Source organism: Hypanus sabinus, chromosome 21 (assembly GCF_030144855.1).
Source record: "Hypanus sabinus isolate sHypSab1 chromosome 21, sHypSab1.hap1, whole genome shotgun sequence".
NCBI lineage: Eukaryota > Metazoa > Chordata > Chondrichthyes > Myliobatiformes > Dasyatidae > Hypanus > Hypanus sabinus.
The window spans coordinates 26,025,843-26,045,611 of record NC_082726.1 but is presented as its reverse complement, the minus strand read 5'-3'; the positions used below and the strand labels follow the sequence as shown (position 1 = coordinate 26,045,611).

The window sequence follows — 19,769 nt, the reverse complement described above, 5'->3', positions numbered from 1 at the left end:
TTTTCAATTACTAATAGGTTTCAATGAGATCCCCTCGTTCTTCTAAATTCCAGTGAGTACAGGACCAGAGCTATCAAATGCTCCGGACATGGACTGGGAACAATTTGCATATATTCTGTGGTTCCATATTTGATTGTTTAGGTACCGCTAGATGATTTGAAATATTAAAAGCATGTTCTACTATCATGATGTTATGATTATGTTATGTTTGTTATGATGTGTACGTTCTTGCATTGCATTTAGCCAGAGAATGGCAAGGGCCCAAGGATACACCGCGGTATGTCAGCATTGTCTTGGACGCCAACAAGTGCATTAAGGTCATGGACAGTAAACGTTCTGTGATCCGAAACATCAAGATTAGACAGGACCACTTCGATATTATTCAATCCACCAATAATGAACAAAAGGCTTTGTTGCTGAAGGTCCCCAAGGAATATGATCTGGTAAGTAAAAATTTGTGTTTGTGCCTCCTTTTTTTAACAACCTACTTACTCAACTGCTTAGTCGTACAGTGTGGAACAGGTCCCTTTGGTGAAATCAACCACACAGCCCAGCAACCCACCTATTTAACCCGAGCATAATCACAGGATAATTTAGAATGACCAATTAATCTGCTAACCTTTACATCTTTGTAATGTGGGAGGAAACCAAGAGCACCTGGAGGAAACACATGTGAGCACAGGGAAAAGGTACCAACTCCTTACACACAATAGCTGCAAGGAATTGAATCCCAGTCTTACATCTGGTGCTCTAATAGTGTTATGCTAACTGCTACTCTGCAGTGTTGCCCGCTTAGGAAGTTTATAAGCTTCCTAAGTTCAAGTATGTATTTGTTACTTGACCAAGGCAGACTCCTAAGGTATCAAGGCCTAGAATTTTAGGTTATCAGCCATGTACCCATCCCTACCTCATTACAGAATGTTCTGCCTTTGACCCTCCCTTATGTGACTGGTCCATTTGAGTTTCTATACATTGGTGAGCCCAGATGTCAGTGCTTGAAAAGTCACAGGCGAGTGGTTAGTCTTGCCAGAGAGGATCATTGCCCTGTGAAACTATGAAGTGCATTTTTCCGTCTTTCAATCCAGACATGGTCCACATCCATCTAATACACTGCAAATGCCACTAAATCCAGTGGAAGGATCAAAAACATGACCATTTCTGACCTCATGATGCAAGGAAAATCATTGGTGAAGCAGCTAAACTAGCTGGGCTTTAGAATGCTGTCTTGAGGAACACTTTTACTTTAAACCACTTTTTATAATACTGGTTACATTGTAAATGCATGCTAGAATTTATGTATTTGTGCACATTTTATTTCATATCTGTACTTTAAACTCTACATTTATTTTATATAATTTATTCTTCATAATTGTTACAGCATATGTTCTTATCTTCATTGCATGTTGTGCCAATACACCAGAACAAATTCCTAATACATATAAATTGATCCTTAATAAAATTGATCCTTAATCCTTGAGGAACTCCTCCAGTGAAGCCTGGAGCTACATTAATTGCCCATCAATAAGTACACCTTTATGCAAGCTGTGATTTCGAATCAGCAAGGTTGACCCCAGATTCAAAATTATACTTTAGTGAATGTCTTTGATGATACAGATTTCATCAATCACTTGCTTATTAACAAGCACAGTTATTTTCACTTCGATGTAGTACTTGTCATTCTGCATGCTCCTTACCTCACTTTAACAGTACACCATTGTCTGTAAAGCATATCAAATCATTTTGAAAAAGGCATGGAAGATGCTATTTAATCTGTACAGCAGTCTGGAACTAAGTGGCTAGGTGCAACAAGCAATCTGCTGGACGAACTCAATGGGTCGAACAGCATCTGCAAGGAAGGAACTGTCGCTATTTCATGTTGAAACCTTGCCTTAGTCTTGAAATGTTGACAAATCTTTTCCACTGAGAATTCCAGCAGATTTTTTCTTTGCACCAGATACATCTATCTACAATATTTTTGTGCTTCCACTGGTGACCAGGCTCTTATTAAATGTCATTTGCCAACAATGTCATGAGCAGCTTCCATCATGTCACCTATGACTGAGAGTAGACTTATAGAACAGGAGTTAGCTGGATTCGATATGCCCTGATTTTACTGAGTGGACTGATTGGGTAATGTTGTACATAGGAATGGAAGTGTACATTTAAGAGCTGTGCAATTATTAGTTGAGTTTTAATTGTTCTTAGTGAAGATTGTTTGGTGAGCAGCTCTATCCTTGTTGTTACACATACAATATTCTACAGGAACTCAGAAAGTCAGGCAGTACCTATGGAGGGGAATAAGCGGTCAACATTTCGGGCCAAGACCTTTCATCAGGACTCAGCTCAAAATGTCGATAGTTTATTCCCTTCCATAGAAGCTGCATGATGTCATCACTGATTAACTGGATTCTGAAAACTCACCCTTGTTTCTTCAATCACACTTTATTTACTTGTCTACAAGGAGAACGGCATGGCTGCTGCCACCACACTGTTCTGAAATTTTAACAAAAATGCCATTTCTTTATAGAGAAATTAAGTATACAGATAATGATTAATTGGTAATTTTGTGTATGTTCAAATTCCTTATTTACATATGCAAGCTCCAATTGCACTATGATAATACTGGGATTTATAATCAATAGAAATTCCATGTTAAATGCCAATAATACTTCAGAATGAGCAAAGTAACTGACCAATAGTAAGTGTCCTTCACTTACTAGAATCCTTCATCTGCATCCTTATTCTGTATAAATTTTCCAAATGACTTTGGTTACCCTCTGTGCAAAGGAAAGCTATGCCCTTCAAAGACCTTCTATTGCCAGGGAAGACTGTGCGTGATCTGTAAACTATCCTTGCCTTAATTTTACTATAATCCTTGTGTTACTGCAACTTCCATGATGACTTCCCAGTTCCTCCAGTATTTTGTGTGTGTTGCTCAAGATTTCCGGTATCTGGAGAATCGTCTGTGTCTATCTTGTTTCATGTCTAGGCAAATAATACGACAAAAGCCCCTGCAATGTTTTCCCATATAATCTGTAATTTGTCATATTTGTGACCAAAAACTGTTGTTAGTTTTTCTTTCTTTTTTAACTATACAATGCATTATTTATTTTTTAGGAACTTTTCCCTGATTGTGTCTTTCAAATTAATTTCTGCAAATGGTCAGTAATCAGTGTGCAACTTTAAAAGGTCCCAGGAAGAGTAGCTGCTCTGTACTTTGAACTGATTTCACTTGGGAAAGTTGTAGGGTTGTTATAATTATCAGTTCTGCACATCATACTGCTAAATCTTCTCAGCTCTGCAGACCATGTAGCAAAGAAAATCCTGTCATACATAGGATGATGTCCTTGTTATGACATCATCCTGTTTCATGCCTATGCAGTGTTCCTCATGGGGAATTTTAGGGGAACAAGGACAACATTGTCCCAAAAAATTATCACCATCAGGCACTCCTGAGACAACTTAGTCTTTGCAACACATTCCAAGTGGAACCTCATTATTTAAGACCCTTATGTAATTATAACAAACCCCTTTGAACCTCACGCACTGTTGCCCCTGATTTGATTCTAAGACCCCAATCCTCTGCCTGTCTAGTCTTGTAATGTCCTCAAGCCTAAGCTCTGATGCTGTAATCTCCTGATCATTCCTCAGATGCCATGATCTGATCATTCCCCTGGACCTCAATCTCCATCTCTCCCTCAAATCCCTGGCTTGTACACGCTGCTACAAATCATTGGTCGATCTTCTGCCTCCTTTTTCAATCCTTGACTGGTGTTCCAGTCCTCTATCTAACCACACCCAACTAAAGACACAGCCTCGACCTCTTCTGCCTATTCCTTCTGCCACAAGCCCCACCCTCCTCCAAAATTCAATTATTTTGACATTATTTACATAATAACAATAATTTTGTTAACTTATGCATTATATATACATTTGTTTAAATATTAAGTGCAATAGATATAAACTTTATCTTGTCATTAATAAAATTATACACTTGCATCAACATTTAAAATTACCATGCCATAGGTTAATATAAACTCTAACTTTTGCCCTCAGGTTCTGATGTTTAATGATGAAGATGAACGTAACATATTTGTGGAAGATTTTAAAAATTACCTGGTTAGTCATGGCATATCTCTGCTGGTGCATGAAGTGAAAGAACAAACTCTGTTGAAGGAAGCTGTGACAAAGGAACAACGGATAAAGATCTTAGATACGTTCTTCTGTCGTGTTTTTGCCCAGGTAATGCAACAATTGGTAAATTAGCTTATTATTGTCACATGTACCAAGGTACAGTACTTTTTAGATTGGTTCTATACAACGTTATGGGCTGAAGGGCCTGTTCCTGTGATACACTGTTCTACGTTCTACGTAAAACGTTGTTTTGCATGCTATCCATGCAGATCATCTCGTCACATCAGTGCACTGAGATAGTACAAAGGAAAATAATAGCAAAATGCAGACTATAGTGTTACAGTTAAAGAGAAAATGCACACAGGCGATAAGGTGCGAGCCTTATAGAGACAGATTTTAACTCAAGTATTTAACTTATCATACTAAAGGAACTAATCAGTAATCTTATATCAGGGGAATAGAAGCTGTCCTTGAGCCTAGTGGTTTATGCATTAAGGATTTTGTATCTTCTGCCCGATCACCATCTACTCCATCATCAACATCTACACCATCAACACTATCTACACCATCATTACTATCATCACCATCTACTCAATCATCACTATCTACATCATCATCACCATTTACACCATCTATATCATCTACACCATGATCACCATCAACACCATCATCACCATCATCGCCATCTACACCATCTACAGCATCATCACCATCAACATCATCTACACTATCTACACCATCATCACCATCTACACTATCATCACCATCTACTCCATCATCACCATCAACATCATCTACACTATCTACACCATCATCACCTTCTACACTATCATCACCATCTACTCCATCATCACCATCAACATCATCTACACTATCTACACCATCATCACCTTCTACACTATTTCCCATAATCACCACTAAAGTATGAATGTATTGCCATCTACTATCTTGAGATTCATTTTCTTCCATGTATTTACAGTAAATAAGTAATTCAATAGAATTTATGAAAAAACTATACATAAGTATAGGCTAACAAACAGCCAATATGCAAAAGAAAATGAGAGGGGGGAGGGAGAAGGGGGCAGAGAGAGGGGGAAAGAGAGGGAGAGGGAGATGGAGAAACATGATTTGTCGAGTCCTTGAAAGTAAGTCTGCAGATTGTGAAGTAAGTCAGAGTTGAAGTGACTGAATCTCTCCAAGATTTTGACCTAGGATTCCTTCCATACCATGAAGACATTAAATAGCAGTGAAAAGAGCTAGTTCATAATCTGAGTGTGGGCCCACACTGCCCGCATCTTCCTGTTTCACATCCTATGATTGCAACAGCATCATACACATGTTGTTCTTTCTTCAGCTTATTATTGAAGAATAATGGTCTGTGGGGGGTGGCTGTAGTGAAGGGAGGTCTGGGATGGGGACTAGTTCATAGATGGGATCAGCATTTCAAGGGCTGGAGAAGAGGATAGCACTCAGATTTGGGAGAGGTCATAAGGTGGGCATCTGAGCACTAAGTGGAGAGTTGGTGGCTTGGTTGGACCATGAAAAAAATAAAAGGACATATATCACATCTGCAATCTGCACAAAAGCTGTGACAGAGTGGTGATGGATATAGAAGAGGGAATGATCTTTGGAGAATTGATATGTGAGACAAGAACAGGCTGAAGCAGTGCATCTGCCAGGGTAGTCTCACTCATTGATCTTAGGAAGGAGGACAGAAACTGTCTTTGTACGGTGGGGTATGATAAAGTTGGAAGCTGTGGAGAAGAGATCTGAGGAATAAGATCAGTGACTTGCAGACGTGAAGGGTCATAATCCAGAATATATGAGGAGATTGCAGTTGTTGTTCACCCTTAGGGAGGTAGGTGTCATTTTATCAGGCAATGACATCCCTGCATTTTCATTGTGTAATATGATCTACTTCTGCTTTCTTTACTCCAATCAGGTTCTGGAGATTGATGGGTCTGATGCCGGAAACTTTGATTATGAAATCTCCAAGAAAGCAAAAGAGTCTCTGACCTGTGAGCTGACGAAGACAGAATTTGCAGAGGCACTGGGAGTAAAGGAGGACAGCATGTTTGTAGAGCAGATGTTTAGCCTGGCAGACAAAGATGGAAATGGCTACCTCTCTTTCCGGGAGTTCCTGGATATCTTTGTTATTCTGATGACAGGTAACCCATGGTAGTGTAGCGGCTAACATGACCGTATTACAGTTCAGGGCATCAGAATTCGGAGGTAAATTCTGACATCCTCTGTAAGCAAGTTTGCACCTCCTTTCCCATGTGCACATGGATTTCTTCGGGGTGCTGTGGTTTCCTCCCACAGTCCAAAGATGTACCGGTTAGTAGGTTAATTGGTCATTGGATTATCTGTAATTAGGCTGGGGCTAAATAGGTGGATTTTAAAAATAATTTTAATTTTTTAAAAGCCTTGAAGGTAAAGTGTGAGAACAGATGTGAGCCCAGCTGGGAGTCTGGCCAATGGTTAACAACACTTGTCTCAGCAATAATGGAGACAGGAAAACAACACTGTCTTTTGATATGTGAAATCCACACTTATGCATGTGTTGGTGTATTCCCTCTTGCATTACTTGAGCTCCCATTATTACTACCATAATTTTTATAGGATATAGTTTATTTTAATTTTACAATATCTTGAAGTAGGCTTGCTATTAGGATGTCCCAAAGAACATTGCTGTACATGGTATACTGTTGGAAGTGTTTGCACTGCTGTCATGTGAAAAATGTGGCAGCCAATTTGAAAGCTGCCACAGATCACAATATGGCAGTACAGCCAGTCCCCAGGTTATGACAGAGTTCTGTTCCTGGGTACTGCTCATAAACTTACTGTTGGAAATCAACAGCTGTGTGTGACGGGAGAGAGAGCAGGCAGGGGAAGAGCAACCACCAACCAGCCTCACTGACTTGGTGCTCTCAGCTCGACCGAGTTCTCAATTGCTGTAGCTCTCAACTGGGGAGAATAAAGGCTTAGAAATGACCTGTTCCCACCTGAAAGAAGATGCCTGCTACCTTGCAGCAGCCTGCAAAATGTGGTTAGATCACACGTGGAGTATTGTGTTTAGTTCTAGTCACCCTATGATACAGAGGATGTGGAAGCTTTAGAGAAGATGTAGAGAAGATTTAGTATGATGCTGCCTGGATTAGGGAACATGTCTTTTGAGGAAAGGCTGAGTGAGCTAGGACATCTCTTTGGAGTGAAGGAGAAGGAATGACAAATTTAATTGAGTTGTATAAGATTGCAAGAGCCATATAGAGAGTGGAAAGGCAGCACCTTTTTCCCAGGTTGGCAGTAGACAGTACCAGAGGCTAACATTTTAAGGTGATTGGAGGAAAGTTTAAGGAAATATCAGAAGTAGGTTTTTTACACAGAGTGGTGGGTGCCTGGAACACACAGGCAGCGGTGGCGGTAAAGGCTAACACAATGGAGACATTTAAGAGACACTTGGATAGGAACATGATAAAAGAAAAAAGGAGGGTTGTGGGCTATGTGCGAGGGAAGGGTTAGACTGATTGTGTTATTTTAAAATTTAATTTTGAGACACAGCACAGTAACAGGTCAATGAGCCCACACTGCCCATTTTCACCCATGAAACAAATTAACCTACGAACCCACACATCTTTGGAATGTGGGAGGAAACCACAGCATAAGGAGGAAACCCATGTGGTCATGGGGAGACCGTGCAAACTCTTTACAGAAAGCAGCAGGAATTGAATCTCGGTCAATGGCACTATAAAGTAATGCACTAACCACTATGCATTCGTACCATGAAGTAAGTTAAAAGGTTGGCATATCATCATGGGCCAAAGGTCCCATACTGTATTGTGCTGTTCTATATTCAAATCCTTTCCATTTATCAATCCACTCTCCCAATTGCTCATTCTATGTATGGGTGTTTGAATCCAACAATCAAAACCAAACAATCTCTTTGTTGCTTTAGCTATAACTATTGGACTATAAGACAGAAGAGCAGAATTCAGCCCATCAGGTCTGCTCCACCATTCAAACATTGCTGACTTATTTTCCCTCTCAACTTTATTCTCTTGCCTTCTCTGCATAATTTTTGATGCCTTTACTAGTCAAGAACCTATCATCCTCTGCTTTAATATATTCCATAGCCATTTGTGGCAATGAATTAATTCCACAGTTTCATCATTTTTTGGCTAAAGAAATTCTTCCTCATCTCTGTTCCAAAGGGACATCCTCTGATTCTGAAACTATGCCTTCTGGTCGTAGACAGTCCCACTATTGGAATTATCTTCTCCATGTCCACTCACTTGATCCATTCCCTATAATATTTGCTCATTTTCAATGCCCCCCACCTTCATCCTTCTAACCTCCAGAAATTATAGGCCCAGAGCCATGAAACATCTTCGTACATTAACCCTTTCATTCCCGGGATCATTCTCATAAACCTCTTCAATGGCTTCACATCCTTTCCTAGACATGAGGCCCAAAACTGCTCACAATACTCCAGATATGTTTTGAACAATGGCTTATGAGGTATCAGCATTACATATGTGCTTTTATCTTCTAGTCCTCTTGAAATAAATGCTTTTCTTACCACCAGGGATAGGAACAGAATAGAGTATCAGTTGAAACATCAGTTTAGACAGTTGCAACCCCTTAAAAAGGGCAGCCTGTGGCTTAATTTGGCCTTTACAGAGGGATATATTTTACACTACAGGTGGCCTTTCATTCCGAGAGGCTGCTAATCATGTAGTGGTATTATACTGGGAGATCTATGTGTCCTTCCACATCAGTCACTGAAGGCAAGCATGCAGCACCACTTACCTGGAACTGATTAGACTTACAGGTGAGCACAATTGTTATACAACTGCCAAATGACTGCAGACTATCTCCTACATATTTAGCACTGGTGAACAAATATGGAGTTCTCCCTCCCTCTGATTCCAATAGACAAACAATTTCAAAGTTAAAGCCAGAATTTATTGTCATATGCATAATTACATATATGCTCAGATGCAATTAAAACTTATTTGCACTAGCATCACAAGCACAGCAGCACGTAAACAACATTTGCAAGAAAAACATAGATCGAACATAAATTCTACACAAGAAAGAACAAAATTAGAACAAATATATCTATTTTAGTGCTAGGTGTTCAAAGTAGTCACAGAATTGCTATACTGCATTAATGATTCAGGTTTGGCTGGTGGATTCATGAACTAAATGGTTGAAGGGAAGTAGCTGTTCTTGAACCTGATGGTGTGGGATTTCAGGCTTCTGTACCTCCTGCCTAACGGTGATTGGGATAAGATGCAATGGCTTGGATGGTGGGAATCTTTGATGGTCTATGTTGCTTTCTTGAGGCAGTGCCTCATGCAGATACTACCGATGGTGGGGAGTTACATGCCCGTGATGTATTGAGCAGAGTCCACTACTTGCTGCAGTTTCTTACATTCCTCCACATTCAAATTACTGTACCAGACCATGAAGCAAGCAGTCAGAATACTACAGAGATATATCTATATACAGCAGTATATCTACAGAAGTGTTTTGTGACATGCCAAACTTCCTTAATCTTCTAAGAAAGTAAAGAAGCTGGCACACTATCATTGTGGTTCTATCTATGTGCTGGGCCCAGGTCAGGACATCCAATATGTTAACACTCAGGGATCTGAATCTTCCACCATTGTAGGTTGTCTTCCCATTGTAGAGACTGTTTGATTATTAATTCCAGCTGAAAACTGTCTTAATTTCCTTGTGCAGGTTCTTCGGAAGCAAAATCTAAGCTCATGTTTGCAATGTACGATGTTGATGGAAATGGTTCCATGTCAAAAGAAGAGTTCTCACAACTACTTAGGTAGCTCACGTTATATACTTGCACATCTGTATGTTAGGTCTGACATGGTAAATGGTTGAGTGAAAACTGCTAAGGTTCCTTAAGGTAAAAGATGATATTGTTTCTAAAATTGACATGGTGCTTCCTACAGGTGGTACCCAGAGAACACACTTTTTCTTCCTTAGAAATATAGAATTGTGAGTTTCTTGCTATCTGAATTTGGGATATTGGCTAAGATAAAGGTTTAAACACAAAAATTCTTATTAGTGGGGTTGGAAATTATTTTGTGATGGCAGTTACCATGAAAGGATTCATGTACTTTATTGGACAAGCCCCACTCACATCCAGTAGTGTGCCTCTCCTGTCCAACATGGTTATGTAAAAGGCATTATTCTAATATTGAAATAATGCCTCTTACATAACCAGCAAGGCTCACATACAAAAGATAGGCTATTGTTTTTCAGATAGAAAGTTTCATAATATGTCATATCTTGATTGCTGTCAATTTGGACATTTGTTTTTACCTTGGTTATGCTTTCTAAAGTTAAATATTTTAAAATGATCCAGTTTAAGGCAATACATTAGTCTACTACATGATTTAATTTCAATTAAAAATAAAATGTGAATAGAAAATGGAGAAATCCACCACTTCTGAATATCTGCATGGTCCAACATATATGCAGTCTTGGGTGCAAGAAATGATGGGCCATAGGTACAGAAACAGCCCTTTCCTTTGTTCTTAGGGCAGATGCAGCCTTCATTATAGCTTCTAAGTGAGTCCATGTGTAGGGCTGGGTGCTTGAACCAACCTTAATTAGGTCCTCTTGTATGTACCTGCTTCTCCCTTAGCACCTTCCCCTCTATCCCATCCTTTCAACAACTCTGCTTAAGATTTGCTTAAGAAGGAAGATCAGTACATCAGGATTTATCCTGGGATGAAGCACAGAGGTAGGACATGGGAAATTAAGAAGACTAGGTCCACACTCCCTTGAGTTTAGAGGAGTGAGATCTTCTAATTTAAGCATACAAAATTCTTGACAGGGTAGTGTCAGCTATTTTCCTGGAGCTGGGATGGTATAACCATTATTGGTCTAAAACAAATGATCTGGGGTGAAAATAAAAAGAACGTTCTTCATTCAGAATGTAGTGAATATTTGAAATTCTAACAAAGGGGTGTGAAGACCCAGTTGCTGAGTATATGTAAAATAGAAGTTAATAGATTTTTATATATTAAAAAATAGAGACATAGATTAGGAAAGTGATACTGTAGTGAAAGATCAGGCAGGATTTTATGAAATAACAGAGTGATCCCAATCTGGCTTTTGTTTCTGATGTTATGTACTGATGAAAGACTTGGGTTACATCTGAACCACAGCAATTTTTAATACAAACCAGAAGTTTCCTTCTTTAAATTCAACAGTTTAACAAGTCACAGTTGTAAGACAATTCTGTACTTTTATTTACAATCCAGCAACAATTTTGATATCTATGCAGGATAACATTAAAGTTCTTTTGAAGCTTCCTAGATCGTTACTCTTGTTAAACGAGATTAAAATGTTTTGTTGCCATCTTCCAGCAAAGGGGTATTGAATGTTAAAGCATTCAGATGAAAATTGGTGTTCATTCATACTTACTGTTGAGAGATTTGAGATTCAAGATTGTTTAATGTATTTTGTCATTGCACAAGTGTAAAGGTGAAGGAAATGATTGTTACTCCAGATTCAATGTCCCATAAAAAGCACAATAAGCATGATGAACACAGTTTTAAAAACACAATAAGTATCTATACATAAATTAGCTTATATAAATAGACTAATTGTATTACATAAAGTGACACTAGGTACAGGAGTATTTGTACCTAAGGTGACTGTCAGAAAATGATAAAGTAGTAGAGGTGGGGAGGGTGAGTGGGTGGAGGTGTTGATTAGCCTGACAGACAGGGGAAGTAACTGTTTTTGAGTCTAGTGGTCCTGGTATAGATGCTGCGTAGCCTCTCCCCTGATGGGAATGGGACAAACAGTCCATGAGCAGGGTGGATAGAATCTTTCATGATATTGCTGGCCTTGTCTCAGCATATTTTCTTATATATGCCTTTGATGACTGGTAGTCTGGTGCCAGTAATGTGTTGGTCAGTTTTAACTACCCATTGTAGAGACCTGCTGTGCGCTGCAGGGGAGATTCCATAACACACAGTAACGTAGCATGTTAGGATGCTCTCAACTGCATATCTGTAGCAGGTCATGACTATTTATGTGCATGGTCTATCTCTCTTCAGATACCTCATAAAGTAGGGACTGATGCCAGTGATGTGTTGGGCAGTTTTATTCAGCAGATGCGAATTAAGCAGCAAATGAAAACCAAAGACCATGGGATGCCATTGGATAATTGGGCTCTGCATAAATGCTTGAGTGAAATATGTTATTAGAAAAAAAAAGAAAATGAATTATTTTTCATTATTTCCAGTAGAATGTCATGTTCAAAGGATTCAAAGGTTAATTTATTATCAATGTATCTTCTACAACTCTTGAGATTTGTCTTTTCCAGATAGTCACGAAACAAAGAAAGAAAATGAAAGTTGTTCGGTGAGAAACATCAAACCCTCCTCCCCCACACAAAAAAAGAACAGTATCCCGATCGTCAACCCCCAAACTCCATTTCCTTGCACAAAATGGAACAAAAACATCAACTCCCAAGCAACCCCTCCCTGCTTAAAAGAACTAACAGTTCACAAAAAGTACATCAATCTGCAACCCCTCCCAGACCTTCTGCCCTCGCAGAACAAAATGGAAAAGAACATACTTACTATACAAGAAAGCTAAACAGAGGGCATAGTTTGGGATCTAGATTTTGGCTTTGCCTGTCTATTTAATTTAATTTAACACAAGAGATACTGCAGATTTTGGAAATCCAGAGTTAGATACACAAAATGCAAAGGAACTCAGCAGATCAGGCATCATCTATGGAAAGAAATAGAGTCGACATTTTGGGCCGAGGTGCTTCATCAGGACTTTAATTTACTTTAATCTATATTTTAGGTCCTTCATTGAGATCTCTAACAACTGCTTGACAAAGGATCAAATACAAGAGGTGATAGAGTCAATGTTCAAAGATGCTGGATTTGAAGATAAGGAGGAGTTAATGTGGGAGGACTTCCATTATTTGTTTCGAGATCACTACAGCGAATTGGAGTTGGCTCACATCCCTATGAAAGGTCTGTAAAGCTGTTTCATAATTCTCATGATCATTTATCAAGAATAAATGTAAGAAAGGAATTGACATTCCACACTCTTTAATAAAAATTGTTTAATTTATAATATTCAGTTTTAGTTCTTTTTTAGCATATTGTTTTTAACCATAAACTGTCCTACCTTGAAAACATACTGCTGATCTATTATCATTTCTACGCAATTCTGGTGAGCTGTAAGAGAACCTTTCCCACAGCACGCCAATCATTCAGGAAGGGCAACTGACCAATGTAGTTGGGAATGAAGCTTGTACTCCTTCTCCTCCCCCCACATTCTTATTCTGGTTTCATTCCTTTTCCTTTCCAGTCCTGATGAAGGGTCTCAACCCAAAACAACAACTTTTTATTCCTCCCCATATATGCTGCCTGACATGCTGAGTTCCTCCAGCATTTTGTGTGTGTTACTCTGATTGTTAATCTTTAATTACCAAAACTGCTATGATTCAAGCAGTGCCATTTCATACTTGCCTTAATTTTGTGTCCTCAGGAAATAGTTTTTATTCCCCCAAGCCTTGTTAGATTACCTGTTAGAGAAAGGTACTCCATTAGTTTTGTTTTCAGCAGTTCAGTATTGATGGAATGGATGCCGTTGGATCAGGCCAAAAACCAAGCTGAAGGGATTAATGAGCTAGGTTCACGTGCAACCAGACAAGAAAGTAATTTTCAGGGTTAACCATATAACAATTACAGCATGGATCTCAGCCCTTGTAGTCCATGCCGAATACCTACTCTCTTTAAAGAACCCTGAAAGGGAATAATACAGATATTGAAGATAGAAATAGAGCTGTTTCTGAAGATGCAAGCAAAGGAGTTGCCATTGTCTCCTAAGCTCCACCCCCATTTATGATATCTCTGAATGATTTGCATTAAATATGAATGCTTGGTTTGGTATACCTGCAGACGATAAAATGATTGGTGGCACTGTCGACAGTGTGGAAGACTTCCAAAGGATAGAATAAGAAATAAATCTGTTGCAGATGTGTCAGAGAAATAGCAGATTGAGTTACAAAGAGATATGATACAGTAGATGATGAGCAGATTATAATTTGATAACTAGCTTTCAAAGCTGGTGGCGTAGTGCCATCAGCGCTTGACTTCAGCGCAAGAGGTACTGAGTTCGAATCCGGCCACACTCTTCATTTGTGCCTGGGTTGATTGTTGAGCTAGCAACTTGACCTCATAAAAAAAATACCTGGAGAGGGATGGGCTTTGCCAGGTTTCAGATGCCCAAGACACACTGTACGATGAGCAATCACCAAAAAGATCGGTGCATCTTGTCATGATGGCGCCCTGATGACTCCAGCAGGAGTTAAGGGCACACACACACACACCATAGCCTCTGGTTGTGGTCACCTCTGTGTAGCCAATTCTATCGACTTGCAATGATGCTTTTACTTTTGAGAGTCCAAGTGCACTGACCATCCTTATCAAGTAGCCACAAAATTAATAATTACAATCAAACTAATTGTTTTCATTCTGTCAACAATGATTATCAATTTTTGACCAGGTCATTATAGACCAGTCAGTAGTCAAAATCTTCCAAAGCCTAGAATATTTATCAGAGGTAAAGTACTTTATTAACTCAGAATATTTATGTATGAGGGAAGGGTTGGGGGTATAGTGGTGAGTTGACCATTCTTGTAGTGCTTAATTGATATCAAATTGCCTCTACACAATAACAGAAATTATCCAACAAGTTACTCAATGAGCTTTTGATGTTGTCTACGTAAATTTTACTCAGGTGTTTGACAAGATCCCTTATGGGAGGCTCATCCAGAAGATTAAGATGCAGCCGATCCATGGTGACCTGGTTGTTGGACCCAGAACTGGCTTGTCCATAGTAAAACGATAATTGTTGAGGGAACTCATTCAGGCTTGAAGTGTGCGATTACCGTTGTTCCACAGGGATTCTCCTGGGACCTCTGATATCTGTGATTTATACAGATGACTTGGATTTAACAGGAATGGTCAGATTGGGTAATTCATAGATGACAGACAAGATTCATGGTCTAGTGGAGGGTCTAGAAGACTGCCAAAGGACAGAGCAGGATATAGATTTGTTTCAGATGTCAGAATCAGAATCAGAATTAGGTTTGTAATCAACTGCATGTGTCATGAAATTCTTTAACTTAGCAGCAGCAGTTCAATGCAATACATAATATAGAAGAAAGAAAGAAAAAAATGTTTGCAGAGAAATAGCATATGGAGTTTAATATGGACAAGGGTGAAGTGTTGCACTTTGGGAGTTCAAATGTGGAAACAGTACACTATTAATGGCAAGATCCTTCAAAGTGTGATGTACAGAGAGATCTTGGGGTCCATGTGAACAGCGCCTTGAAATTGGCCATGATAAGATGGTAAATTAGGCCTATCAGAAAGTTTATTGCAGTTTTATGGAACTCTGGTTAGACCACATCTGGAGTACTGCATTCAATCCTTGGTAGGGAAGACGGAGAAGATTTGGCAAGGGTGCAGAAGAGATTTATTTACCAGGATACTGTCTAGATTAGAGGGCATATCCTATAAAGAAAGGTTAGACAAACCTATATTGTTTTCTCTCAAGTGCCAGAGTCTGAGAGGCATAGATAGAGTAGATAGTCAGTATTCCTCAGGTCAAAATGTCTAATACCAGAGAGCATCCAGTTAAGGTGAAATTGAGTAATTTCAAAGGAGATGTACAAGGCAATATTTTTACACAGAGAGTGGTGGGTGTCTGGAATGTGCTGCTAGAGGAGGTCTGAACCAGCATCAGGTTTATTATCACTAATATACACTTGGTCGCACTTTATAGGTTACATCTTATATCTAATAAAGAGGTCACTGAGTGTATGTTTGTAGTCTTCTGCTGTGTAGCCCATCCATTTCAAGGTATGATGTGTTGTGCATTCAAAGATGCTCTTCTCCACACCACTGTTGTAATGTGTAGTTATTTGAGTTTCTGTTACCTTCCTGTCAGGTTGATGCAGTGTGGCCATTCTCCTCTGACCTTATAATTTTAGCTGATGAAATATGGCAGCCCAATCTTTGTTTTATTTTAGTTTAGTTTTTTTTTGTTTAGGGTTTTGTTTCTCTCTTTATAAAATATATTTTTCATGGTTAGTTACAAAGAGATTGAGAGGCTAAACTACATTTGTTAGTTGGAATCTGTGTTTGTATATGTCTACTGTTATTAATGTAATCCCAATCTCTTTGTATCATTATCATTATTGTTATGTTTACTCATTTGAAACTTAATAAAAAGATTGAAAAAGACCTTTCCCATTTACAAGGCATTTTCGCCCACAGACCTGCCAGTGCCTGGATTTTTTTTTTTTGTTTTTGCATCATTCTCTGTAGACTCTGGAGAAAGTTGTGAGTGAAAATCCCAGGAAGTCAGCAGTTTCTGAGATACTCAAATCACCCCACCTGGCAACAACAATCATTCCACAGTCAAAATTCCCTTTCTGATGTTTGATATGTCCAACAACTGAACTTATTGATTGTGTCTGCATGATTTTATGCATTGAGCTGCCATATGACTGGCTAATTAGATTAATTAGACTGGCTAATAAAGTGGCTATTTAGTGTATGTTGCTGGATAGTTTTAGAGTTTTAAAGTTGTACAATAAAGGAACAGGCTCTTTGGCCCATCGTGTACATGCTGACTTTTTTACCCATCTACATGAATCCCGTTTGCCTGTATTCTGACTGCATCATACTATGCCTTGCCTATTTGTGAGTGCCTAAATGTCTCTTTAATGTTGCAATTGCATCTGATTCTACCTGACCTCTGGCAGTTTTATTGGACCTTTCAAATTCAACATCTATAACTAATTTATTTTTTCAGGTGTTGAAGGGCAGAAACGTGACCAATCCACTCGGGTTTCCTTCATAATGAGGAAAAAGCAAAGAAAGTAAGTAAACAAGAGATATATTGGATGGGAAGATTTATTGTAAGTTTTCAAAATTATGAAGCTAATTGAGGCAGTTGGGTGGGACAGATGTAAAACAGTGTCAAGAAATTGAATCAAACAACACATAATGTCAATTAGAGAGAGAGAGAAAAATCAGAGGCAAATGACTATTTCAGGACAACAGGTGGGTCTAGATTGATTCAGGGTTCTTTACCTGTCTGACTTGCTACACATGTATGTGGCTTACAGATGATATGACCACTCAAGCAGAAGCCACAACATTGTTGATACTTGCTTCAGAGTTATACAAAGCATTTCACTGAGCAGGCCCAAGGCTGTGGGGTCTATTGCTAGGAACCCATTTCAGGAATGTTCTGTTTGAAGGCCTAGGGGCAAATGAGCAGATATTGTCCATCTTCAGGACCCAATGAGTGTTGCGTCCTACTGCTGTTGGAGGCTGGACTCAGTGAGAGGATCGGGGTGGGCAGGGATACAAGCTGATACGACTAGTGTTGCCATTGGAGGAAGTGGGTGTATTAGAAGCCACAATTTGAAATGTGAGTGGGATGAATTCGGAACTATCAGTGATAAGAGCTCCTTGAACATTTTACAAGGAGGGGATCTGGAGACCAGCAACTGAAAGGTGGGGAGGGGATTGGGAACTGGTAGATGCCAAGTGGCTGATATTTCACTGTGTGGCAGCAACCTGGCAGATTTAACTGATTGGTTGAGACGTGTTGTGAGGGAGATTGGAGGGGTGAGGGTAGACATGCGAGTGAGTGATTGGAAGGATGACAGTAAGTAACCCAGTTTTGAGCTGAGACTATTCTTCTGTCCCGAAATGGCAACAGTTTATTCATTTCCATAGATGCTGCCTGACTTGCAGACTTCATCCAGCATTTTGTGTGTTGCTTTGAACCTGTTAAACTTGTTTCACCTGTTCAGTGGTTGGCTCAGTTCCTTCTGCGTCACTGGATTCAACATCACAATGCTGTCTTTTGGATCTTATCTGCTACTTATTATAATGTATGTATCTAGAAATTGAAAGGTATAGTTTTTTTAGCTAGCTCATGGTGAGACAGTGGAAAATTAAATGGAAGAATGTATGCCATTCAAGCAATTCTTGATATGACTGCTCATCAAAGAAAATCAATAATTTAGTACACAAAGCATAGTTGCTGGTTGGTTATCAGAACTCCCATTACAGAAATATGTGAATGCAAGCATGAACCCATGACTGCACCAGCAGGCTACAAGACATTAATAGGATTCACTTGAGCACAGAGTTAAAAATTTCTGTGATGTTATGTGCACTTAGGAATATCGAGTTTTTCACCAACAATAAAATGCATAAACTAATCATTCATCATGTTTGGTGCTTTTTTAATCTTGCTTTTCGAAGTATGGCTGCATGTTTCCCTGCATGGCTATAATTATGTACATTCATCATTTGCAATGCACCTTCGAATGTCTGAATCATAGAGCACTACAGCACAGAAACCAGACCTTCAGCCCATCTATTCCATGGCAAACTATTATACTGCCTAGTACCATCACCTGCATCCCGCACTATAAGCCTCCATTCCCCTCCCATTCATGTACCTGTCTAAATTTCATTTCAATGTTGAAATCAAACCAGCATCTGCCATTTTCGCTGGCAGATTGTTCCATATTATCACCACCCTCTGAGCAAAGTTCACCTCATGTTCCCCTTAAATGTTTCAGCTTTCACCCTTAACCTATGACCTCTAGTTCTAGTCTCACCCAACCTTAGAGGGAAAAGCCTGCTTGCATTTACTGTATACTACTCATAATTTTGTCTACCTCTGAACATAGAAAATATTGAAAACAAAACTGCACAGGAAGAGGGCCTTTGGTCTATGATGTCATGCTGAACTTAATGTAAAAGGTGTTGCATAAATGTAAATTTGTTCAATTACTTGTGCAAATGTCTTTTGCCTGACATGTTCTTGTCTTTCTTTGTAAATCTATTCAGCTTCTTTCGACAGCAACTGCAGAATTTGTGTCAGGATGCGATCCAGGTTTTCTAAATATCCCTGAGACCTCATGAATATTATCCTTTGATGTTTTCCAGCACGGCAGAACCCACTGAAGGCAACCAAGTGGAGACCAACCACCAGGAGGAAATGAATGAACCAAGCGCGGCGGGCATTGTAATGGACCTGCGGAAACGGTTTCGCAAAAAGTATGATATAAAGTCTTAATTATATAATTCAGTAACAGGAGAATGTTGTTGAAATTACACATTGACTTTAGCTTGTAACATCTTTGCATAAGAAATCAGCCCAAGGATCAGAGTACAGTTAACCTGAAAACTACACTGCAGTTTTTTATTGTTTTAATTGTTTCCCTGCAAAATGATTGTTTCCTTCAAAAGCTGATGCCCCAAAAAGGTGACATCCATTATTGAGGACCTCCATCACACAGCACGTGCCCTCTTCTCATTGATACCATCAAGAAGAAAGTACAGGAGCCTGAAGACACACATTCAATGTTTTAGGAACAGTTTCTTCTCCTCTGCCATCTGATTTCTCAATGGACAATAAACCCATGACCACTACCTCAGTAACTTCATCCTCCCTTTTTGCACCACATATTTTTTTTCATTTTATGTATATTTATTGTATCTATAGTATTTATTATTATGTATTGCAAT

At 39.2% G+C, this 19,769-nt stretch overlaps 1 protein-coding gene across 1 annotated transcript in view; it reads left to right on the top strand.

The window, feature by feature from the left end:
- Positions 1-19,769, top strand: part of LOC132379252 (dual oxidase 2-like) — a 134,090-nt gene that overhangs the window by 73,523 nt on the left and 40,798 nt on the right. Inside the window, exons 17-23 of the mRNA XM_059946955.1 lie at positions 244-443; positions 4,057-4,242; positions 6,077-6,302; positions 9,883-9,976; positions 12,991-13,166; positions 17,026-17,092; positions 19,188-19,298. Of these exons, the coding sequence (XP_059802938.1) occupies positions 244-443; positions 4,057-4,242; positions 6,077-6,302; positions 9,883-9,976; positions 12,991-13,166; positions 17,026-17,092; positions 19,188-19,298 (1,060 nt within the window). The remainder of the gene's footprint in view (positions 1-243; positions 444-4,056; positions 4,243-6,076; positions 6,303-9,882; positions 9,977-12,990; positions 13,167-17,025; positions 17,093-19,187; positions 19,299-19,769) is intronic.